The sequence below is a fragment of the Eumetopias jubatus genome, unplaced genomic scaffold (genome assembly GCF_037043125.1).
Source record: "Eumetopias jubatus isolate StellerSeaLion01/CBP00866 unplaced genomic scaffold, mEumJub1_p1.0 scaffold_6, whole genome shotgun sequence".
NCBI lineage: Eukaryota > Metazoa > Chordata > Mammalia > Carnivora > Otariidae > Eumetopias > Eumetopias jubatus.
Genome location: NW_028274812.1, coordinates 97,482,503 through 97,509,045, shown reverse-complemented (window position 1 = coordinate 97,509,045; position 26,543 = coordinate 97,482,503). Strand labels below are relative to the sequence as shown.

The following is a 26,543-nucleotide window of genomic DNA, read 5'->3' as shown; positions in this document are numbered from 1 at the left end:
GTTCCTGGTGTCATGTGTAAACAGAAGTGCTGAAGATCATAGTGTTGGTCCTAATTTCATCAAAGTGTGTGTGTATATATATCGTCACAAGCGCGTGGCAATAATACTGGAAGATTGTACTTCAGAATGTTAATACCAATTATCCCTTTGGGGTAGGGTTGGTCTGAGTTTTTTCCTTGTGCCTTTATGTGTGTGTATATATGGTTTTTATTTTTCAGTCAACATAACTTTTTTATAATTAGAAATGAAGAATGCCATAGCTGTTAGTGGATATTTCGATGTCAGGGGCCCAACAATTCAGGAAGTCCCAAAGCCACATGATTTCCAAAATATTTATGAAATAGGAACATTCGAATAATATGCCACAGATGATGATGGGAAAGGCAAAAAACAGTCTTTGGTTTCTAAAATTACTCACCATATTATTACAGCTCAAATTGTATCTTGACCAGATTTCACTTATTGTACGTTTTCCTTTCTGCCAGTGAAATGTGGGTTCCATTCTGTTACATATAGAATATTAAAAGGCAGATAGTGAAGGAAAAATGAAAGTTTCTTCACACTTGGGGCAGGTGTTCAGAAAGTGGAATATAGGTAGACAAGGATGACTAATATATATAGGCTTTCTCTTTGGATCACTGACAGTGATTCTCTTCTTGAGTAATGTCACCTGCAGGCAATTAATACTTAGCGCAGCTGACCCGACTCAGGGTTTGCTCAATGACCTGCAGGTCCCATCTCCTCAAGATGGGTTAAATGAGGTACAAATAGTGAAGGAATGTATCGCCTGGAATTAAGAGACACAAACCAGCAAAACAAAGATTCTCAGCTACATTCTGTAGTTCTCCAAGTCCAGTCCCTTGTATTCTGGGAAGGTGCTATTATGTGGTTTAAGGAAGTTTAAAAATACCAGCTTCCTACATAGATGGTAACAAGTTATTTAAACAGTGACTCTGCTTCCCAGAATTTCTAAGTGATACAGGCATTTTTATCCTGATGAACACTAAGGATGCTGTAAACTGTCCCTCCTGAACCCGAGAGAGAAAACAGAAATACACATGAACCATATGTAGACTAGAATACTGAGCTCACGCCAGTGCTTCACTAGCAGTAAAGTCACGGTGTATTTATCCCTAGTATTTTCCACGGTGACATTTTGTCATTTTGTCACTGTGATGCATTGCCGGGGAGAGATCTTTAAGAAGGTCAGGTGTGTTCTGGGAGGAGCTCACCAGGGTCAGCACACTTCCAACAACACAGCAGGCACGCAAGTGTTGACTGCACTGGTCCTTTGGATCCGGGACTTGGACTTCTTGAAAAGACAGTAACTGTCACATTGGTTTGCCAGCCACATTTATTAGGCCAGGTTCTATGATAGGTTCTAAATTGTGTTTGTGGTTTCATATAATTTGATCCTGATTGTTATTTTTGGTTAAAGTAACATAGTCTAACACACAAAACACAGGACTGAGCCTTAGTTCCAGCCCAGGTCTTTGTGATCCCAGAGCATCCTGCTCCAGTGCACCACATTCCTCTCTGATGTCTATGAAGAACTATACCTTTTGAGTTATGGTTTTTACTGCTTAATAATCCTCTCTGAAAGCCAAAGGCTCGTGCCATGCCTTCCTGGCTGATTTGGAAAGAGGTCTCTGTTTGTGCACTGTTTTGCCTGGGACAGTGCGTGCCTCTGAGGGTGATAAAGGCGTCCCGGCACGCTGGGCAATAACACTCGCTCTTTGTTGGCATTGTTTCATTGTTTTCTGAAACCCTTCGACAATAGAGATCAGGAGGTCACTCTGCTTGCTGTGACAACCCAGAGTGCCTACGAGGCTCTTGAATACAATTGCTTTCCACCCCTTGAGGTCTCAAATGGGTTTGAGATTAGAATGGGAAAGGAAAAAGAAAAAATAAATAAATGAGACTATAAACACAGTCGACAGCTCACACATTCCATTGGGAGTTCACATTATTCCCCGCCCCCCCCCCCCCCGCAAAAGACTTAAGGGGTGTTTACTTGTCCAGAACTTTTATTGCTCCAACAACTGTTAGAGCCCTCTCTGACCCATCTTAATGAGTTGTTTTTTGATAGATATGATATGTACATGATACAAATTGAAAATGTTCACATGGTATAGTATTAGGGCCCCAAAACAGATATCCTACAGGTGGCTGGAGCAGTGGACAGCTTCATGACAGAGTGCCCACAATTATGATGCAGTTTCAGCTCTGTACACACTCCAGTAGCTTATTTTGCCACTGTGAGGGTTGTGTATGTGCATAACTGCTTTGCCTCCCTGGAGTACAGATAAATCTTATGTCTTTATAGCCAGGCCAGGATGATAAGGTTAAGGTGAGGTCCAGCCTCAGCCACGTGCTGACCTGGAAGACCTCCCACGTGGCACAGACCCACCACTGAGCCCAAAGCCCATTGCACATGGAGCAGGTCATGGGGGGTTCCCCTCCATGAGCAGCTTGGGGATTTCTTCCCATAAATAGATCTTTGTTGGGATCATCTCAGTTTATCAGAGAAAATCTAATCATGTCCATCCTCAAAAGATTTGAAATTTTGATTCCTTGCATAATATTCCTGGGCATCTGAGTAAAACTGATGATTCCCTTCCTCAAGAGGGAAGAAGGCCAAGCCCCTCAAAGATCCTGTTGTATATCTCTTTTAGGGCATGATTTTGGGGCCCTGTATTCATAAAACCCAAGAGAGGCCTCTCTAATGATTCTTAATACAAAAAAGAAGAGTTTTGTGGTTTTCATTTCTGCACGTAGAAGCAGATATTAACTTCAAGTAGCAGCCTTTCACTAGTAAATAAATAAACATAAGCGTATAAACATATCTAAATGAGAAAAGTTGGCAGGTAGGTAGGATGGGTACTGTACTTGCCAAGCACCCTGGTTTTATGGACACGTACAAGTTAAACATCTCAGTGAAACAATCTCTCAGAGGGTTTGTATAGGTCATAATTACAAGAGAAATGCAGAGAGCAGTGTATCAGTATGGAATGTGGGGTTTGGGGAAGACTCGATGGTGTAGAGGATGTTTAGCTACTTTTGGGCAGTTGGTAAGATTTAGAAGGACAGAAAAAAGAGCATTTCTATAAGACACAGTGAGACCAAAATGTTATATTTTAGAGGGCAGTGAATGCACCAGTTTTACTGGGATGGGAAATGTGAATACTCAGAAATTATGGGGACAGTCTAAAAGCCTTTCTACATATCTGGGTGTTCTCCATTTTAGACAAACGTTAGTTCGTGTTTTCTTTTATGTTTATTTTTCTTTTACATCCATTATGGTTAAGTACTCTGGTTAAATACATGATCTCAAGTCTTTATGTTAACTCCTAAGGGAAGACATAATAAGATTGTTCATGAAGGTAATGTTCATAATTATGTAGCATAATTTTTATTTCATAAAAAGCCAAATGTTCATAATTATGTAGCAATTTCATAAATATGCATTCTGCTTTTTTAAGGTACATACATATATTAAACACACGTATACATAGAAGAGGGCATAAGATGTACTCAGATATCATGAAAGATGCAAATCTCCTGCCTCTCCTCAAGTGGGAAGCTGTGGAGTATTTTTCCATGTGTCAGAGAGACATCAATAGGTTCCTTCATGAGCCTTTTCTTGCAATCACTCTGGGTCAGGATAGTGAGTACAGGAAGAATGTAGTACTGTATGGAGTCCTGCAGAATGTTGTGTCTGAGATTGAGTTATTTTTCCACCCCCTTGATTCAGCTTTCCTGACCATAGAAACCATGGCCAGTTTGTTCAAGAGAATGGTTCAGTTCTTTTGTGCTTATGTTCTTTTTTGAAGACCAGGCTCATACAAAGCTCAATTACCTTTGAATCACTTACTAAATAAGTAAATAAATTAATAGTAATCAAATTTGGTATGGATGTTGATATTGATATGTTTCTACCAGCATTAAATTGACCAGATTAATGTGTGTATTTACCACATTCAGTTTTTGCTAAAATATTGTTGATTTTGCATTTGTGAAAGGAAAATGAATAATGAATTTACCAAGTTGTGAATGACCAAAAGCAATTAAAAGATGTATGGTGGAAAATTAATGTACTGTATTGTCTATCTGATACCTTTTTCCTTATTTTGTTTTTTGAAATGAACTGAGACACTGGGAACACTGGATTTAATATAATGGGCAAGTCTTCAAAGGGGTGTGCATGTATCATTGTTGGCCTTATTTTTGAAACTTAGAATTCTTAATCTACCAAATAATATTTATCTGGACCTGGGTAGCTTAGTATTTAAAAGATACAGTTGCTATTTGGATAGCAGTGGAAAATGCCTTGCTTTTCAGAATGAGATTTTTGAACTGTACTGTTTATTTTCTTGATTTAATTTAGAATATGTACATTTAACATATTGTAGAGATTTTTATGAACTTACTGGACTACTTAATGTTTATATGATTTAAATTAATCATAGTTGGCCTCAGTGAAACTTAAAATCATGTGGTATCATTTTATGTGTTCTTTTCATGCCATTTGACAAACAAGATACTCCAGTCCCACCACCATCTTCCACAAAAACCTGGAAAAAAGATGCATTTTCTTTCTCATTGTAGATTGGAGGGTGCTGCAGCCTCACTGTGTTCTGTGTGCGTGACAATAGACTAACTCGGATACCTGCGGAGGTGTCTCAGGCCACAGAGCTTCATGTCCTGGATGTGGCAGGGAACAGGTAAGCGTGTTCTGGTTTGCTTTTTTTGAGAAAAAGAGCCAGATGTTCATCCACTCCAGCCTTTGTCATGCGTCTTTGCCATCTTGCCTAAAGGCTCCATCTTATAGAATATGTAGCAATTAGTCGAATGACCCAGAGCCCAGAAAGTTGTTAATCTGAGAGCAGGAGTGATGGATCTAGATGGGGGGGGGTAGAGAGGTCAGGGATGGCCTGAGTGCAGGGCACTTTGAAGTTTAAGTGGACGCTTCTGTAGAAATGCTTCCCAGAACAGCATACAGTGATGTAAGGGCAACAGCGCTGCCTGAGAACTGGGATACTTAGGTTTTACCTTAACTTTGATAGCTTTTGTAAGTCATTGTGAGCCTCTGGGCTTCCTCATCTGAAGGATGAGCTTGAATGAGTTTGAACTAGATTTTAACCAGGAGTCTCGATGGGCTCTGCTGGTGATTCTGAACCCCTTGAAATTGTAAACAAAATTATATTCAAGGGACACTTTTCTGGCCAAAGGATCCCCAGCTAATGTCAGAATCACCAAGTGGTCATAATCAAAGTGAAGAGCTACCTGACTGGTATTCCCCAAGGTCACAGCAGTGCCATTTCTCACGTTCTGAGGTCAGAGGTCATGGTAGACTGCTCCCTGGTTTTGGAATATTCCTTCTCTTCACCTGTTTAGACCATGGATTTGTTTCAGCCAGTCTGAACTGATTTCGTCACCTCAGATCGCATATGCACTTGCTTTCCTCTAGTCTAGCCCAGCTACTCTTTCTGCCTGGGACCCCCTCTCTCTGGCTCCCACTTTTATCTCTCATCACTCATGTTTTCATTTCCTCCGGGGAGCTTTCTTTGCATGGAGCCTGCTCATTTGAATTCCCCCTAACATAGCACTGACAGCACCGTATGATAATTGCCGGCTTACGCGCGCGTGACCGTCTGAACCTAAAGGTGCACGAAGCCAGATGTGGCATCTGTGCCACTGTACCGTTTATCCCCGCACAGTGCCTGACACATGCTAGAAGCCTGGTAGATATTTATCACCCAAATGAAAATGTTAAAAATGTTAGTTCTGCAGAGTGAATAGTAGGCCACTGGGAAATGCTTTGTATCACAGGCTGCATCACCAAAGGAATTTAAAAAATGCTTTCGAGTGTTATATAGTTAGGAGAAAAAGTGCTCAGCCAGGGGAAACTAATCAATGACTTTAAATGAGAGATAGCAGCAGCAGTCGGAAGAGTGTTTGGGGGATTGTGTGCTAAGTGCTGCTTAAACTGGTCCCTTAGGTCAGGCACAAGCCACCATTTCTCATTCTGGCTAATGGATTTAGGTAGTGGTGCTAATAAATAGCAGGACTCGGCGGGCCTCAGGGAACGCCCACCATTTTCAAGCGAAGGCTTTCCGGACATCTTGTTAGATTCTTGAACCACTGACTGGATACCAGAAACTCAGGGTTAATTTGAGTTGAGCGTTGACTTTTTGCTGGATGGAGTCTCACGTGAAGCATAGAGCTTGGGAAGGGTGGGTCTTTCCTAAACTCCAGCAGTAGAAACTCAGTGACTCCAAACCTTCCCAGATTCTTGCCACACCTGTGAGCATAAAAGTGCACCACTAATTCTTGAGCCTGAAAACTGTTTTTCACACGAGTGAAGCCTCCAATCTCTAGTTCTCAGAAGGGAAAGTTGAATTTTTATTATGCTTGGGCTGGGGTGGAGAAAACCCCATTAAAAAGTAGAGTTACATAGCTGTCATCTGAGTCAGTTAAATGTGTCACAGATTCATATATACAGATTCATAACCAAATTTTAAACCTATTAAAATATTTAATTACTACTTATTTAAAGTATTAGGATAGAAACTAATAAAAAAAAGGCTACGATGTCAGCTTTTTAGCTTGCAGAAATGTTATACCATGGGAAATCATACCACATACAAGAGAAGTTTCCACCTCTTCTCTCAAGCATATAAAAATAGCAAATGACACAGACTATATGTTAGTTTCCACAAATTTTCTTTGACAAGTTTGATAGGGTAACTATAAAATGCCACTTGGAAACTAAGTATCAAATCTTGTGGTACAGTAACAGAGAAGATGTCTTTTATCAGCAGCTACCCATGGACACAGAATCCACTTCCTTAATTCTTAATCTTTCCCATAGGAATATCCACCCACTACACAATATCTAGTATTTGAGGATCTTTGAGGAAGAGTAGTACTGAATACTAGAAACAGTGACTACCAATGGGGAAACAGTTCGCACCTTTGAATTTTATAACCCCCAAAATTAGATCTAAAAATATTAAAACATATTACCTCACAGCTGTTAGAGTGGATGTTGTCAAAAAGACAAGAGATAACAAGTGTTAGTAAGGATGTGGAGACAGGGGAACCCCCGCACTCTGCTGGTGGGAAGGTAAATTGGCATAGCCACTAGAGAAAACAGTATGGAGGTTCCTCAAAAAATTAAAAATATAACCATCATATGCTATAGTGATCCCACTTCTGGTATATAGCCAAAGGAAATGAAAACAGGATATTGAAGAGAGATCTGCACTCCCATGTTCCCTGCAGCATTGCTTTAGTCCTTGTACCATTCACAGTAGCCAAGATATGGAAACCTCCTAAACATCATCAGCAGATGAATGAATGGATAAAGAAGATGTGGTGTGATATATATAATGGAATATTATTCAGCCATAAGAAAGAAAAAAAACATGTTATTTATGACAATATGGATGGACCTTGAGGGCATTATGCTAAGTGAAATAAGTCACACAGAAAAAGACAAATCCTGTCTGATCTCCCATGTGAAATCTAAAGAAGTCAAATTCCTAGAAATAGAGAGTAGAATGGCGGTCACCAGGGGCTAAGAGTGGGGGAGATAGGGAGGTATTGATCAGTGGGTACAAATTCCCAGTTACAAGATGAGTAAGTTCTGGGGACCTAACGTATATCCTGGTGACTGTAGTTAACAGTACCACCTTATATCCTTGAAAGTTGCCGAGTGAATAGATCTTTGAATGGTCTCGACACACACATACACACATACACACACACAAAAAGTTGGTGATTATATGACTGGATGGAGATGTTAACTAACTCTACTGTGGTAGTCACTTTAGGAATATATATATAATATATATGTATATATAATATATATATATAACACCTTAAAGTTACACAATATTACATGGCAATTATAGCTCAGTAAAACTGAGAAAAAATATTAAAAGACAAAACACAACATGGCAGTGTAGCTATACTCTGGAATAGTAAGCAGTTAAAGAGGGAGATAATTTTTCTGTGTAGTGACACAGGAGGCCCATGGTACCAAATAAAAAGAACAGCTCTTGGACAGTACATAGCACTCTCATTTTTTGTTTTTGCTTTTAAAACAACATATCTATGCAGTACAACAAAAGCATTAATAATAGTTCCCCTAGAGGCAGAGTGGAGGCTTGAGGTTACAGGGGGCTTTCCCTTTAGATATTTTGGTATTACTTAATTTTTCCCACCGATTATGTTTTCTCTCTATATCTTTAAACAGTTTTGAAAACTTTGCTTAAAACAAAATTCTAGTAGGAGGTAAAAATTCTAGTAGGAGGTAGGAGGTAAAACTAAAAATTCTAGTAGGAGGTAAAAACATTTGGTTGTAAGAAGCATGCAACTGTAGGTTAAGTCAGTATTGCATTGATCCAGTTGGCCGTGTGTAGTTGTTAGATAAATTTGACAGCACGGTCACTACAGCAGTGCAGAGGTGGGGAAGGTCACCTCAGGTTAGTTGGTCAGGGATTTAACTGGAAATGAGAGGCTTGGCTCATGGTGTGGTTATTCATTTGCTTTAGTCCTTGTACCATTGATGTAAATAGTAACCACAGGCTTTTTATTTTGAGGGGATGTGGTCCTATATAAAACAGGGAGATGTGAGATGTGTACAAATAGGACTGTGGTTTCTTGTATTCTGCAGTGTACAGAAGGTACCAGAATAAACCAAAAATGTACTTTTAACTCCTCTGAAAAGCAGGAATATATATATACACACACACACTTTTATCTGGGGTGGTTCACCCAAGAGAAACAGAGGAGTGTGTGTAATGTGTATTTTCTGCCCCAGGTAGCAGTGAATCAGTGGGGGTTAGCTCAGACTGCAGAATCTCCATGTACAGACTGGGCAGGGAACAGAGCACTTTTGTTTTCTTTTTGTCTTTGGCACTACTGGAGCACCCCTCCATGGGACACTTAGTCAACAAACTCATGTGTGGTATGTGCTCGTTTGGCAACCACCATGTTCAAGCTGGCCCTCTGATTCTTTACAGGGAAACTGATGTTCTAGACAAGTCACTAATCTTATATGGCTTGGTTGAATGTGATTATAAGATCTGTTGTAGAGTCTAGTAATTTATTTTAACTTTTACCATATGATTGTTATCCTTAGAAGCTGTTATTTATTACTGATGCTCTGTTTAGCCCTTTATTTATGCCTTTGCTTTAGCACTTAGCTGCAAAGCCAGTTATTCTGAGGAGGTATGATGGCTATGTTGGAGTATTTGTGTTTTGTGCCAGTTTTCGAATCTTAATATTTTTTTCTTTAAGCTCTCATGATTAAGAAATCTAGAGATACTGACTGTAAATATCTTGTGTAAGACCCTGAAAATTTCAAAAGAATTATCCCTTTGTTCAATAAAATGAAAAAGAGTTTTAAAGTACTGGAAGCTTTCACAGTGTGTTAGGATACTCTTAAAAAAAAATCCCTGTCACCAGGTCTGGCAAATACACGTCTATGTCTTTAACTTCCTTGCATTTGAGTAAATGTGTGACAGCCTTTGGGCAGAGGCAGGAATAATTTGTTGTATAAGCATAAGAGATTTCACTTTCTATCTCGCTCAAAGACCCAACACCTCAGAATAGGAAGTGGAGCTGTAAAGCCTCTGCTACCTCAGATCCCTTGGGTGTCCTATCACTGAACTCGGTAGATTCTGGGATTTAAAAACACATATTTCTCACTCAGTTCGGCCCTTAAGAGCAAAGTATTAGAGTGTATAATACACAGAGACTTTTCAAGGGTACTTTAACACATGGAAATCTCGTGGGTGCATTGACTTTAAAACCTAACTCCCACATAAGGTACAATTCCACTGACTCAGTACTGCACCCAACACGTATGTGTGGGATGGACCAGCCTTTGCTGGACTGTTAGGAAAAGAAAATATTTTGTCATCTCCGTAACTTGTATATTGGAAGTATTTTGTAAGACATACTAATTTGTTCTTGTGAAAAGTTTGTTAATAATGCATTTGTTGTTAACACTCTCCATGCACTCTTTGATAATTTTTACTTCATTTATTAAGGTAACAACATTCTGTGCTTACATTTTATTTAGTTTAGTAATATTGGAGTACAACTTCTCTTCATATCCCTACATAGAGTTCAAGTTAGTTTTCCATAAGCCTGCCCATTCTGAATGGCATCTCTGTCTGATAATGCAGTACTGATCTCTCGGTAAGATGTATAGGTAGACCTCCCACATGTGTTAAACTGGAAATAGGTGTGCAAGTTCATAAAAGAAGGAGCCCCAGCAATACATGCTGCCATATGATTTCTTTCTTTTTTTTTTTTTTTAAGATTTTTATTTATTTATTTGACAGAGACACAGCGAGAGCAGGAACACAAGCAGGGGGAGTGGGAGAGGGAGAAGCAGGCTTCCCGCGGAGCAGGGAGCCCAATGCGGGGCTCGATCCCAGGACCCTGGGATCATGACCTGAACCGAAGGCAGACGCTTAATGACTGAGCCACCCAGGCACCCCTGCTATATGACTTCTTATGGAATTCATGGGCCAGGGATTTCTTTTCAGAAAATGTGCCTCATCTTGTGGCTCACAGAATGCAGTGAGCTCATTACTGTCCAGCTTGTGAAGTCACTGCTGAGATTGTAATTTAATGCACATGGAGCCATCTTTAGAGTAAAAATACTTGATCAAATACAACCTTAGGTTCATTAAACCTTAAATTCCTGGTGTCTGCAGAGGTTTGGTTGTTTTCACAGTGCATTAGTAGACTTGTATAAAGCATTGGTTTTTACTAAAGCCGTCTTTTCACCCCCAGCCCTGTTAGCATTTTGGGCCAGGTAATTCTTTGTTGTGGAGGCTGTCCTATGCATTATAGGATGTTAGCAACATCCCTGGCCTCTACCCACTAGATGCCAACAGCACCGCCCAAAAATATGTACAGACGTTGCCAGATGTCCCTGGGGCAGAAGCGCCCCTGGTTAAGAACCACTGCACTAAAGTAATCTTCGGCAAGTACGCACTATATATGATTCCCAGTGCTGGTCTTTGCTAAGTAGAGTTAAGTGGGTGCAGCCGCTCTGTCAGACATATGTGCGAACATTAATATAAAATTAATCTTTGGGTGTCACATTACAGTTTTTAAAGCTTTAATATATATGATCTCATTTGAAACTGAAACAATGTGAAGTGGACATTAATTATCACATAGGAGTCTGGGGAAGTGGGAGCTTCTAGAAACTAGAAGATACAAGTTAAACATGGATACCTAAAATAATCTCCTTAGAGAAAGAAAATGCAGTGCAGGAAGAAAATGTTTTAATCTTTATTATAACTGCCACTTAAACTCTTTAGCACCCTAGGCATCTCCTTCCACTCTTCCTCATTTGCCAAGTGCTAGTGAAAACAGGTCATCGTCAGGGAGTCTTTCGCCATTGACTTAGAACTCCTGCTTCTGGGTCCTTCCACAGTCACACTGGCTTTTTTTCCTCTTTAAATCGAAACCTCCTAACGTTTTGCCCTGTGGCCGGAGGTGCTGATGAGAGACATGACAGCAGAAGAGGGAAGCACAGTGACGGACTGAGGAGTGTGCTCACAAAGAGTACACCAAGGATTTTATTATAAACATAACATCTTGTTCCATGTTGAATCCATGAGGTTCTTTTAATGGTTTTTTTTCTATCTGTATTGATAGGGATTGATGTAATTATAAAATCTGAGACCTTGATGTCTTCTTTTGTTTTAAATTAGGCTGTTACATCTGCCTTTATCCCTGACCGCCTTGAAGCTGAAGGCTTTGTGGTTGTCTGACAACCAATCCCGGCCCCTGCTCACATTCCAGACGGACACAGACCACACCACAGGAGAGAAGATTTTGACCTGTGTCTTGCTTCCTCAGCTGCCTTCTGAACCTACTTGCCAAGGTGAAATTAAGAACAATACTCATATGGCTACAAGAGTTAGTAGGAGCCAATACCTATCCGTAAGACCTCTTACTCCCACGTGTGTCTGTAATTTGTCCAATGTGCCCCTAGCCCGGGTGAGGTCACTGTGGGTGTCCTCTGGGAAGGTTCGTTCCCCTGCACCTTCGAAAAAAAGTACCCCTCACACCTGCTTATCATACCTGAAATTCCTTAAACAGGCTTTTGGGTTTGAATTATCACTAAGGCTGAAAGTACAAATACTCTTAAAAAAAGTTGACAGAGTCCCTTAAAATCCAGACTGGTGGTTCAGAGGGTTAGTATTGAACACCATTGACAAACAGTTTTTGCTTTTTTTTTTTAAGATTTATTTATTTATTAATTTATTTTAGAGAGAGAAAACACGAGTGGGAGGGGCAAAGGGAGAGGGAGAGAGATCTCAAGGCGACTCCACACTGAGCGCAGAGCCTGACCAGGACTTGATCTCACTACCCTGCAATCATGACCTGAGCTGAAATCAAGAGTCAGTGTTTAACTGACTGAGCCACCCAGGCGCCCCCACTGACAAATAGTTTTTAAGCCAATCTGTTATTTTAAGTCATTGTATCTTTGTTTTGTAAATTATGTGTGGTTTTAAAAAATATTTGCACTAACATCAAATTGCCATTATAAATCTTTTGCTGAGAGCTGGTTTTGATAGAAGAGAACTTGAGTGCTCTGGGAGAATAGGAGTCCCCAGGTGGAAAGGCCGCAAAATCATCTTGCCAATCCCAGCCTTGTTAGAGGAACTTTGAATACCCCAAGGGGAAAACAGCAGAACATGTTACTAAGGAAAGTACTAGTGTCCAACATGTGCAGCCACATCACTGTCATGTGAAAGGTTTTTTATTTTTTTTCTTTCGTTTTTAAGAAGGCTCCATGCTCAATGTGGAGCCCAACATGGGGCCTGAACTCATGACGCTGAGATCAAAACCTGAGCTGAGCTCAAGAATCGGATGCTTAACCCACTGAGCCACCCAGGCACCCCTCATGAGGAATTTTTTTAAAGTTAGTATATAGAAAAGAATTGTGAAAAAGGATTCTATAAATTATGACGACATTCTGTAATGAGATACTAAATATTAATTTAGCAGATATTTTATATGATCTCAATAGAATTATGCATCATTGAAAAGAAAGGGTAACCCTGTCCCAGATTTTTTTCTTTTTGTTTTAAATTTTTTGAAATACTACATAGCAGTTACCAGTCACACAAACCCAGGTTCCCAGCTGATGTGGTCTTTGCCGTGACAGAGAACCTGCCTCGCTGTGGGGCACTGGAGAGCTTGGTGAATGATGTCCCGGACGAAGCCTGGAATGAGCGTGCCGTGAACAGAGTCAGTGCAATCCGATTTCTGGAAGATGAAAGAGACGAAGAAGACAATGAAACGGTATGGAAATGGAGATTGTTGGCCTCCCTGAAAATTCAAAATTTAAAACCTTTCCAAGATCAAGAGTGGCACCTAATAAGGATTTCTGTTAATTTCAAATTGTTCTCTGCTTTGCCTTTACAAGAATTTTTTTAGAAGACAAAATTAGGTATTTCTAGGTACTGATTCACCAAATGTATATAAAGCAAATGGAACTTTTGGGTTTTTTTCTTGAATAGTTTATACTCTTATTCTTTATTTGTGATAGCATCCCTTTTCAGCTCCACTGAACTGATTGGGAATTTGTTCTGTTTTTGTTGTTCTTGGTGAATGAAGTCTCTTTCCCACCACCATTTAGAGGTGTACCATGATGACTCCATTCACACTTCACAGCGTGACTTGGCTTGCCTTCTGTGGAGCTGTGCTTCTCTCTCTCCTTTATGTAATCATTCTCTTCATCCTCAGGCGGAGTGCTTGCCATCTTAGTTGGGTTAATTTACAAGTTTTCATCCAAAAATCAGGAATAGATTTGAAAGTACTACTTAGCCTTACTCTAATTTGTCGTTTTTTTTTTTTATAATTGTTATGTTAATCACCATATATTACATAATTTATTTTGGTGTAGTGTTCCATGATTCATTGTTTGTTCATAACACCCAGTGCTCCATGCAGAATGTGCCCTCCTCAATACCCATCACCAGGCTAACCCATCCCCCCACCCTCCTCCCCTCCAGAAACCTCAGTTTGTTTTTCAGAGTCCATCATCTCTCCTGGTTCGTCTCCCCCTCTGACTTACTCCCCTTCATTCTTCCTCTCCTGCTATCTTCTTCTTTTTCTTTTTTCTTAAAATATGTTGCGTTATTTGTTTCAGAAGTACAGCTCTGTGATTCAACAGTCTTACACAATTCACAGCGCTCACCGTAGCACATATCTTCCCTAATGTCCATCACCCAGCCACCCCATCCCTCCCACCCCCGACCACTCCAGCAACCCTCAGTTTGTTCCTGAGATTAAGAATTCCTCATATCAGTGAGGTCATATGATACATGTCTTTCTCTGATTGACTTATTTCACTCAGCATAACACCCTCCAGTTCCATCCACGTCGTTGCAAATGGCAAGATCTCATTCCTTTTGATGGCTGCATAATATTCCATTGTGTATATATACCACATCTTCTTTATCCATTCATCTGTCGATGGACATCTTGGCACTTTCCACAGTTTGGCTATTGTGGACATTGCTGCTATAAACATTGGGGTGCACGTACCCCTTCGGGTCCCTACATTTGTATCTTTGGGGTAAATACCCAGTAGTGCAATTGCTGGATCGAATGGTAGCTCTAATTTCAACTGTTTGAGGAACCTCCATACTGTTTTCCAGAGGGGTTGCACCAGCTTGCATTCCCACCAACAGTGTAGGAGGGTTCCCCTTTCTCCACATCCCCGCCAACATCTGTCGTTCCCTGACTTGTTAATTTTAGCCATTCTGACGGGTGTGAGGTGGTATCTCATTGAGGTTTTGATTTGGATTTCCCTGATGCCAAGCGATGTTGAGCACTTTTTCATGTGCCTGTTGGCCATTTGGATGTATTCTTTGGAAAAATGTCTGTTCATGTCTTCTGCCCATTTCTTGATTGGATTATTTGTTCTTTGGGTGTTGAGTTTGATAAGTTTTTGGATACTAGCCCTTTATCTGAGATGTCATTTGCAAATATTTTCTCCCATTCTGTCGGTTGTCTTTTGGTTTTGTGGACTGTTTCTTTTGCTGTGCAAAAGCTTTTTATCTTGATGAAATCCCAATAGTTCATTTTTGCCCTGGCTTCCTGTGCCTTTGGTGATGTTTCTAGGAAGAAGTTGCTGCGGCTGAGGTCGAAGAGGTTGCTACCTGTGTTGTCCTTTAGGATTTGGATGGACTCCTGTCTCACGTTTAGGTCTTTCAACCATTTGGAGTCTATTTTTGTGTGTGGTATAAGGAAATGGTCCAGTTTCATTCTTCTGCATGTGGCTGTCCAATTTTCCCAACACCATTTGTTGAAGAGACTGTCTTTTTTCCATTGGACATTCTTTCCTGCTTTGTCAAAGATAAGTTGACCATAGAGTTGAGGGTCCATTTCTGGGCTCTCGATTCTGTTCCATTGACCTATGTGTCTGTTTTTGTGCCAGTACCATACTGTCTTGATGATGACAGCTTTGTAATAGAGCTGGAAGTCCGGAATTGTGATGCCGCCAGCTTTGCTTTTCTTTTTCAATATTTCTCTGGCTATTCGGGGTCTCTTCTGGTTCCTAGCCTTACTCTAATTTCTAAGCACATAGCCACACTTTAAAAATGTCTCTCGGCCTGCTGAGGTCTCCAGGAGTCCATGACAACTCTTGAAATATTACTACAAGTTGACTTGGGCGTCTTAAAGTCCTAGTGCTGAGATTTTCATAAGCGGAGCTTAGAGGGAGTACCTACAGCCCCCAAAGCAAAAGACTGCCTGTGGTCTTTGTTATTTCAGCTGCCACCAAATGGGATTTTACGTGTTTACTGCAGTGGAGCGCAGAATTAGGGATTAGGCACGACCAAGTGACTTCAGCAGAAAGGAGTCGTCAGTGCTTACCTGGTGGCTTGCTGGAGGGTGAGGATGTCACCAGCTCCTTCACTGCCTCAGTAGTGCCCGTGCAGTGTTGTGTTACCCTACTTAGGCTCCTCCTCCGGAAGCTCCTGGACAGGCCATTTACAAGACGGAAATGCTGTCCTACAAGCCAGAGAGTGCGTGACATGTCAAATAACACAGTTTTTTAAAGATTGTCCCTTCCCTGACACTTCACTCCCAGCACTGTGGCCTTTATTAGAAGAATGTGAACTCTCTTTAGTAGGTAATACGAACAACACACACAGCAGCGAAGTAAGAAAAGCAGCCCTTCTCTCTAGCTTCCCTTTTCCTTACACTCCCATGCTGCCAGGGTTGAAGGAAGCCAGAACCACTTCAGATCGTAGTAGACCACTGGCAGTGATTTTAAGTTAGAATTTGTCTACCCCTTTATCTTTTTCTTTCTTCACACCCCACACTAACATCTTAAAAATCCTTGTTTCCTTGCCCTTCACGGAACTTTATTTTTATCTTAAGCTGATCTTACATTTTACAAAGTACTCTTTTATTCTGAAAGTAATCCTTCTGTGTGGACTCGGTTAAGTTACACGCGACACCTTCGTCTTCCACGAGCTGCTAGTAAGCAGCTCAGAAGCGCACAGGGCTCCTGAGGAAGCGCTTCCGCCCCCTCTTAGCTTCTGTGCCCGCGCGAAGGGAGGCTTTGTCCCCGAGTGCCCCCACCTTGAAGCTGCGTGTTTGAAAGCGGAATGGCATAAAACCCACACACTCACTCCCCTGCTTGTTTTCAGAGAACACTTCTGCGGCGAGCCACTCCACACCCAGGGGAGCTAAAGAACATGAAAAAGACAGTGGAGAATTTACGGAATGACATGAATGCTGCTAAAGGACTGGATTCAAACAAAAACGAGGTCAATCACGCCATTGACCGAGTGACCACTTCTGTATAGAATTTCACCTCCGAATTTTACCTCCCGTGTCTTCCCCTGCTGTTGAGATCCTATCTCCTTCCTACCGAGGAGCCTCGCGCAGTCCTGGAGCTTCCCCGGGATGTGGGCACGTGCGCGTCACCGCCCGGGAACGTGGGTGCGTGCGCGTCACCGCCCCAGAACGTGGGCACGCACGTGCGCGTCACCGCCCAGGCCGCGCGCTGGCCTGCTCTCCCGATGGAAGTGCCTTACTCCGGCTCCTCAGCCAGCCAGGGCGCCGAGTGCGCCCCCGGTGTGCCGCCTTTCCCCTGACTTCCAGTCATTTGTCCTAAGTAGAATACACTACTGTAAACATCTGACCTTTGTTTCTGTCTTATGTTGGGGTAAGGGAGAGCAGGAAGGGAAATTTTGTTGATCCTCCTCCCTCCCGTAAAGTGCTGGGACATTTTGAGCCCAAGTTCTCTTGGACCTACTGATGAGAGAGAGTTTTATGTACGGGGCATAACTGATCCTTTTTAAAAAAAACTTTCTGGCAGCTCAGATGGTGTAAATTTAAAAATTTTGTATAGGTATTTCGTAGCAAAAAAAATTTTTTTTTGTTATTTTATCTTGGAAACGGTACATATTTTAGTATTTGTGCAGAAAAAAAAAAACAAAACAGCAGTCCTAAAGTATTTGTTTTCACTTGTACCATCCACTTGTGCCTTACTGTATCCTGAATCATGTCAAACCAGTTGTACGCAGTGGCATCCTTGAGCAGTGAGATGAGACTAGGAATGTGCTACTTTTAAAGTAGTGTTGGATTTTAATCAGTAATCTATCTGGTGGATTTGTTTTTAACCAAAAAGAAGAGTTACCACCAATTTGTAAATTTAATCAGTTGATTTTTTTTTTTTAAAGATGAACCAAAGGATTAGATTGCTAATTTTTCATGTCTTACACTTTAACTTTTTATGAACGAGTCTCTTATGAGTGTAGCTATTTGGAAGGTATATGCCATTTATAAAATAAAAGAGAGCAGAAAAGCACAAAAGGAGAAAACTGGTTCAGAAATTCAGTGGATAAATGAATTTTGTACTGCAAAAGAAAGTATGATTTTTAGGGAAGAAAGCTTTAAAAGTTTTATATTGAGATATAAAACCACAATAAAGCAAAATAACCATATTAGAAATGTTGCTATCTTTGTAAGTGCAATTTAATTTGTAAATAGAGTTTGAATCAAAGTATAACAAATCCTTGCTTCAAGTTTTAATTTTAAATCTGCTAATTTAAGGGGCATGGGGGTATGTCTTGGTATGTTTCTGTTGATTTCTTTCCTTTTGGGGGGGGGTATAATGTCATAAAAGAGAAATGAAAAGTGCCAGTCAATATGTGGTATCTAGGAAAATCATGATATTGTTGGTTTTTTGTTTTTCTCTCCATGAAATAAAATCACCCTGGAATTAACCATACAACTTTTTAAAATTAATTATCACCTTGTATGTTCAGATGGTGGCAAGTAGCTGAGTTCTTTGACAATGCACTCCCATCCATTAAATATCTAAACTGGTCAGTTTTGAGTTAATTGCTTGCTGTTTTGCCACACAGCACAGACCCCAGAACTGCCTTCCTCTCTGGCTAATAACTTTGGGTTGTGGCTATCTGGCCAGTTGGACTCCGTAGGAACCTGCTTTCAACCAACCAAATACACCTTCTATTACAGCTATGCATTTACTTACTGGGTTCATTTTGCTTTTGGAGTTGTTTGTGTATGTGTATGTTTATTTATTTATTTTAAAATGTATTTATTGAACTGGAAGTACCATGAGTTATAAGTGGTTTTTGGCTAGTCAGTTTCATACCTTGCTCCCCAATCTGTGAGTACATGTTTGGTTTTTCTCCATTTTAAGATTTTGTTACACTCTGCTTTAGGCCTGTGAAGATGATGCCACTAAACTCATGGACTGATAGGTAAACAAATTGGTTTTATTTAAGGAGAGTAATCTTGAAGCTAAAGAACTCGAATGATGTTTTTTGTTTGTTTGTTTTCATATAAAGCCCACCCTTTCCCACTCAGTTTATCCTGGCTTTTGGGGGAGTGCAGTGGGCAGATTAGAGGGTGTGCTTAAATTTTTCTAGGAAATTTTATGTAGGTAATTATCTGTTTTCTTTGGCTGCCCTTCTTTACCACACATTCACCTGTTTTGTTTGTTGTTTTGTTTTCAGTTTCTGGTATTTTGTTTTCCCCTTCCTTGCGAAGAGAAAAGTTACTTTCATTTTACTTGTTTGTGCTGGGTGACACTGCTGTGCCCTTTACCTTCAGGGGGCCGGGACCAGGCTTACACCTCACGATGGAAACAACATCAACCAAAGAGACCCAACTCAAGAACATGCCAGTCTTTTCCAGTGAAGCCTCTCTTGGCATTAGAGGGAAAACCTAATTATGCGAAAGGATACCTATCCCTTGTGAGGCTAGTGCCAGAATTTCCTGACCTTTTCCTAGCGGGGGCCCTGGCGGACCCCACCCCACAGTCTGGCCCTTCCTTCAGGAAAGGGAGGAGTTCAGTGTATGGCTTGCCTGTTTGTATTGTGGGAGTGACAGGTAAAAGCAGGAAAGATTATTATGACCTGTTCACCCACTTTTTTTGTGGCCCCTTATTTCCTGTTTTTAGCCAGGGAATTATGCCTAAGTGGCTAAAATAGTAAAAAAAAAAAGGGGAGGGGGTTGAAATAATGGAAGTCACTGATGGAAAAGAGGGACAGGTAAGAAAACTAGAACTATTTGCCTGGATGTTGTGTTGTGTTGTTGTTTTTGTTTTGTTTTGTTTTGTTTTGGTTTGGTTTTTTTTCCTGGCAAGTTTAGAGGCGTGGTCCTGACCAACCCAATCTTTCTACCTAAAAACTTCTTAGGTAGCTGTCCCAGGTAAGGAAGCCCAGGTGGAGGTGCGGGTGCAGCCTGCCGAGGCAGCCTGCCGCCTCTTGGGAAATCTACCAGGCCGGAGAAGACACGCTTCGTGGGTGGGGTGGAGGCTGGGAAAGATTCTGCCTTCGTCTAAAAGTTACTCTGAACAGCCAGGTCTCACCGTGTAAAAGTGACTGACACCCACTGAGGAGGGACAGCCCTGCAGCTGCTTATTTGTAGAAGGCAGTTAGGGTTCTTGTAGCTCAGTGACATCGGGGAGAGTTGAAATCTCGCTCCAATTCAACAACTACACACACACACAAAACCCACAATAACACCCAAACTTTTTATTACAGATAGTCAAAAACATACAAAAGTAGAATTATATAATGATCCCCCATATACCTTTCACTCAGCTTCAACAGTTATCAACCCAAGACCTAGCTATTTTAAAGGAACCGAATTAGGTTTTAAAATACATCCAAAAGGGGCACCTGGGTGGCTCAGTCGGTTAAGCATCTGCCTTCGGCTCAGGGGCTCAGGTCATGATCCCGGGGGTCCCATGATCAGGGGCTCAGGTCATGATCCCAGATTGAGCCCCGAATAGGGCTCCCTGCTCAGTGGGGAGTCTCCTTCTCCTTCCCCCCTCTGCCTCTCCCTCTCCTTGTGCTCTCTCGCTCTCTCTCTCAAATAAAATCTTTAAAAATAAAAAATAAAAATACATCCGTAAGAAGACTGCACAGTGAAATAATTTAAAAACTTAGGAAAGGCAAGACACAGAATATGCCCTTTAAAGTAGCATCTTGGAGTTAAAGGTTTTTCAAGCATAGCCCAGCCCTGGCGTCATGTAGATAGAGTTTGAATCCCAGCCCCTCCACGTGGCTTTGGATGAGCTACTCAGTGTAACCGGGCCTCAGGTCCTTCATCTCTAAAATGGGGCAGTAAGACCTCTCACAGTCTTAGAGTGGGGATTAAGTGGGAGACATGAAACATCAGCTCTCAGGAAGTGGGTGGCTGCTATCATTACAGGTCTTGCTGTTGTTAAGCAGTGTTATTAGCAGCTCCGCAGTCCCTACCTGAGCCAGCAGTATGTGATCATGAGCGCAGTGTCCCTCAGAAATGAGGGCACCACGCTGGCTCTCTGGCAGAGAAAACTTTCTTACCTGTGGGTGTCGCATAGAGACCCTTGAGTTACATAATTGGGGAGGGAAATCTTAAACTGTCATGTCAGCTCACTTAATGGTGAGGTTAGCCATGGTCTCACAGCAGCTCCCTCATTGGAACTGGGGGCTACTAACTGGCTAGCCGCAAGGTGAAGCTAGAAGAAAGCATTAAACCTCTGACTGAGAAAAGGGTCTCTCTGCATTTCCACACAATGTCCTCAGGTTTCTAAGGCCCGGGTCTCTTGTGCTCATTTACTGTCTTACGTCTACTTTATTTCATTTTGATTTTCATTACTTCCTCCTTTTCTGTCTCCTTTCTTAAAGGGAGACCTCTGAGGCTTTTATGTTTCAGGAGGGGCAGGTGGATTTAAGAACTAGCTCATCCATGGAGAAAAACCGGGATACAATAAGTAAATGCAGCCGATTTGGGGAGTGGAGAGGACACTCCCACCTTGCTGGAGCTTTTTCTTTTGAAAAGCTGACAGCTGGCGGGAGAGGGAGACCGACCAGAAGAACCTGATCGGGTTACTTTTGTTCAGCAGGTTGTATGGAGGGTTGGAGAAGAATGGTTGTGCCTCACAGTCCGCGCCAGAAGGACGGTGTCATTTTAAACTGCGAGAGTGGGCAGTCAGTGTGAGAGGCCAAGGCCCTTGACTCTGACCGGGTATGAATCTGATGGGGCTGATCCTCCAAGCACCTTTTGAGGCATCACCATTTAATTTCTAAAACCAATAATGAGCCATCCCTTTGGGGTAGTGACATGGTAGTGACAGTGGCCCTGCTTACTGAGCACTCACTACATGCCAAACACCAAGCTAACTGAACACAGGCTCAGTTTTTCGGAACAACCCCCTGACGTAAGTGGTGACGTCCTCATTTCACAAAGGATAGAATTAAGATTCAGATAGTTTTAATAACTTTCCCGTGATCAAAGAGCACACGACAGAGTTGGAATTAAAATTCACATCTCTGTTGACCGGAGTCTGTGGTCTTGATTATTGCTTTATTTTGCTTTGTCCCCCTCAGTCAAAATACAGTGAACCTGTAATTATATTTGGGGTTGTATTTCTCATTGTGGTGACGGTTCTTAGTTTAAGATTATTTAAGCCTAGATTATGGACAAAGCCTGGCACAGGACCGAGTGACATTTAGCCACCATTCACGTAGACTGGGACCCTTCATTTGTGTCTAGTTCTGGTAGCCAATGCTGTGAGTTTACACCTTCCAACACTCCCACTACCCCCATCCCCCCCCTCGCCCTGTCTCCCCTGCCTACTCCATATTATGTTGTTCCTTGGTAAGTGCCATGAAAATGTTCATGGAATCTTTGTCCTACCCTCTCTAACTGTGTGCAAATCTCAAGGGACGGGAGATAAATTATTTGGCTAGTGGGAGACCAGAAAAAAACTTGGTATGTTTTTTAGCATTGACTGAAGTGACAGTTTGGTAACCCGCTCTCCGAGAGAGCTTTAACATGTTCCAAAAATTGGCAGGTAGCTCTAGAGTGAGCTAATTAGTTAGGAATGATTTTTATCCTCACTACCTTTAATAGCCTACCCTTGGAGAAAAGGCAGATAATGAACACTTGGAAATCAATAGTGCTGCAACTTGACCTTAATAACATTTGGGGGGAAATAAGAGGGGTGACTCATGATTTATTATTCCAGATCCTCCTTTTAAAAAGCATTCTTGTGAAAGATTTGACGAATAATGATTGCTCCCATTTAGGAACTATCATTTAATCAAAGAGGCAGAAAACAGGAAGAATGGAAAACTTGTGTGACTCAGCAGTGTTTCATTTTATTTGAAACAGGCTCTACCGCCCTGGTTGTAGAAAGAGAAGACCTTGTGGTCTCTACACAGCAGGAAAGCCTGCTGGCGCAGGGGCATAATGGAGGGACACCCCATACCCGATGCCACATAAGTAGAATCTGCAAATGCTTCTCTTTAGGTCCTTTTTCCAAGTCAGTCATCAGTGAGGTCTTACTGCTTGTCCAGAGTTGCCCAAGAACCCTATGGGAAAGCACTGGCTGAGCACGTAGAGGAAGTGGGCTCTCCAGGGGGCTGGTCAGCGCCTGTCTGGACCCTGAGCGTCCTGTGTTGGTCATGTCCACACACCTGATTGCTGCTTCCCGCCCTTCCTTGTCTGGAGGTGTGAGCGCTTGTTTGTTTAAACCTTCATCAGTACTGCTTGGAAAAACAAAATAACACACTTACTTGTCTGGGCATTGAATGTTCTTCCTGAATTTTTGTCCTGCCCATTGGCCCGGAGGCACAATGGGTGGGGCGGGTTTCGGCATTGGTTTGGGAAGTTTCGAGAACCGGGCTATGGGTTGGGTCTGTTCGGTTGGGGTTGCTCTTGGTTTTAATTTTGGAACATCTGAGGGTCAGGGAGCATTGCCATAGATGGCTCTGGGAGTTGTGTTCTGGCTGTGCCTCTTTCCTACAGGAGGGCAGCTACGCCCAGTGAGGCACTTCGCACAGCCCTGACAGATGCTGTGTCCTCCATCCACCTTGTGTTCTCACCTGGACACCTGGAAGGTGTGCCGTGTAAAAACATCACAGTTCGATGACACCTGCTTGATGTCAACTCCCTCCACATCAGTGACTGCAAGTCTTCCTTCCCCTCACCTCCCTCCAGCCCTCATTTGGCCCCTTTCGCAGACAGAGCTGGGGTGCCCCGGCGACTGGGTCGAAGCCGCCCTTTGGAAGCCCAGGGTTTGTCACCGGTTGTAACTTGGCCCTGGGCTCCTCACCTGGCTTGTTCCCCATCTCCAGTATAGCGATTCCACGTAGCACATAGGTTGTTAGAAGAGACGGTATCAACAAAGTAAGATGAAGCTCTTGTCTGTTTCTTTCCTTTTATTCACGGCAATATGTGATAGGAGCGCTTTGCTCTTTAAAGAGCTGGACATTAAGTGGCCAGAAAAATCAGAGCCCCCGCTGCCCAGCCTCCTCCCTTAGCACCTTAGTATTTTGTTCAGGGCTGCTCAGTGTGCCTAAGCCTATTCTTGCTTACTGTCCTATAACCTACGGCAGTATCCCCTCTTTCTTGGAGACTGTATGTGCAATGGTTTCAAACTTCAGCATGTATCAGAGGCCCTTGGGGGCCGTGCTAAAGCGGGTGGCCGGGTCCTGCCCCCAGCATCTCTGATTCAGTAGGTCTGGGTTCCGATGAGAGAATTTGCATTTCGAATAAGCTCTCAGGTGCCGCTCTTGCTGGCTCAGGGACTCTACACAGAGAACCACTGCTCTGGGGTATGGGAAGGAGTCAAAGCCCTTGGTCAAGCAGAGCTGGATTTAAATCTAACTATGCCACTTAATTTTGTGACCTTGAAAAGTTTTTCATTTCCCCAAATCTCAGTCAGTTTATCTCTACAATGGGAGTAATACCTACTTCAAGACGTTTTAGAGAATCAGATGATAAAAATAGCACAAAATAGGCTTTCAGGAATTACCAGCTCTTTTTGCCATCCTGAAATGTGCACGCCGTTCTTCCCTATGGAGGCAGAAGAGCACTTTGGCCTTTTTAGCGGAGTTCTGAACGTCAAGGATCCTCTTGTTAATATATACAAGCTACTGGGAGTAGAGGAAATGCAAACAGAAGTAGAAACTATGCTTGTGGGTTGAGTGCCCCAGGGGAAGCCTGGAAATGCTGATGGTCAGACAAGGTTAGAAATTATTAACACTTCCTGACTTGCCCGGTGGAGGAACCCTGCCTTACTCACTATTTGTGTCTGTGCCTGACACGGCAGCCAAAAATCCCCAGCCCACAATCTGCTGATACACGTGGGCTGTCAAGAGAAATCTCCCAGTTGTGACATCGCTGAAAATTTCAGGATCCCAGACCTCACTTATGTTCTCTAGGAAGTGCTAAGATCATTGGAGTGTCCTTAGGAAAAGGAAATCAAATTGCTTTATTTCAGTTGTTCCAGGTTTTCATTACTCTCCCCAAATCCATTACCCTCCTCCTTGTCATCTCAAGGATGATCCTCAAAATGGGTAACTGGTATGGAAATGTACAGTAATGTACAAGTCAATACCTCAAGTTTAAGTGTCATCGATTTTCGTTGACTAAAGCAAAATTATCTATACCAGAAAACTATTTTCCTAAAGATCTGAATAGTAGTGCCAATTATTAGCACATAATTTCCAAATAAGTTGTGTATTTTTAAGCCTTGTTTAATGTATGATCACTATCTAAATGATAGCCTTCTCCAAGCCATGATTTCGTTTGGGAACAATATCAAACTGTTTTGATAATATTCCTATTAAAATACTCAAATGCCGAGGTCCTTAAGCCATGGCTCACTGCCTGTTTTTGTAAACAAAATTATGTTGGCACATGACCATGCTCATTTCTTTATGTGCAAAGACCGAATGGCCCTCAAAGCCGAAAATACTAAGTTATTTGGCCCTTTCACGAAAAAGATTACAGAGGTGTCTGCCTCTAGTCAGTGGTGGGACCTTTTGCCACTAGAGGGCGCTAGATGTGCCACTAGAGGGCGCTAGATGTACCACCAGTTTATCACAGCCAGCCGCCTGCCGCCTGGACACCCCAGCTTCCCACGTGGGCTGAACTCAGAGAGCCTGTACCTTGGTCCCTGCCGCCAACAGCGTAACCTGTCCAAACTTTTGCTCTGCCAACATTGAGATGCTGTGCAACACATGCCCGGGTCCACCTTTTTTTGGCTGCTTGGGGGCTGGAGCACACCCTCAGCACCCATCCTGGGCCCCTTCACAGTTCTAGGCTTGGCTGAGCAACATCATTACATGACCAGTAGTCTCCACAGTTGAAATTCTTTTAGCATCTTGTAGGAAGAGCTACAGTATTATAAAAATTGTTAAGGTAGCGCATTTATTTTTATTTTTTAGAGATTACTTGGGGGGGGGTACGGGTAGAGGGAGAGGGAGAATCCCAAGCAGGCTTCATGCCCAGTGTGGAGCCTGATGTGGGGCTCGGTCTCATGACCCTGAGATCATGACTTGAGCTGAAACCAAGAGTCAGAGGCTCGATTGACTGAGCTACCAGGTGCCCCATGAGATAGCACATTGAGCTACTGACTGAATGTCAGCTTTATTTTATGGAGGAAATTCAGGCTTTCACATGTGAACTGCCACAGTTTCCATTTCCCACTAATGTGTACCCACATGTCATCTATGTTAAGACTGTCTGCTTCCCCCAGACCATAACTAGCTCCTGCAGCCATTCTCCTGACCCTTTCTCTCTTAGAGCTCGCTCCATCAATGATCCACTTGGCCCCGTATCTTCAGCCATTTCTATAGATTTGTTTAAGTCCTATCCTTAGTAAGCAATACACCTTGATCTTCAGCCCCCTCCGTAGCTGCCGGGTTCCTTCTTTGCCAAGATTTTTGACAAGGAGACCTATTCTTGTTCTCTCCTCTTTGAAGTTCCCACACACCTCTCCACCTGGTGGGGTGGGCACTCCCTCTCTTTGCACTGAGGAAACTACCCTGACCAGGTCACCTGGACTCCATGTTGCCATATCTGATGGACATTTTCCCCCAGCTTTATTGAGATATAATTGACATATAACATAGTGTAAGTTTAAGGTGTACAAAGTGTTGATTTGATATATTTATATGTTGTGAAATCATTACCACTGTAGCATGAGCTCACACCCCATG

At 42.3% G+C, this 26,543-nt stretch overlaps 1 protein-coding gene across 1 annotated transcript in view; it reads left to right on the top strand.

Annotated features, from left to right (window-relative positions):
• Positions 1–17,508, top strand: part of LRRC1 (leucine rich repeat containing 1) — a 125,929-nt gene extending 108,421 nt beyond the window's left edge. Inside the window, exons 11-14 of the mRNA XM_028097827.2 lie at positions 4,609–4,724; positions 11,751–11,923; positions 13,214–13,350; positions 16,713–17,508. Of these exons, the coding sequence (XP_027953628.2) occupies positions 4,609–4,724; positions 11,751–11,923; positions 13,214–13,350; positions 16,713–16,871 (585 nt within the window). The 3' untranslated portion in view covers positions 16,872–17,508. The remainder of the gene's footprint in view (positions 1–4,608; positions 4,725–11,750; positions 11,924–13,213; positions 13,351–16,712) is intronic.
• Positions 17,509–26,543: the final 9,035 nt, after the last annotated feature.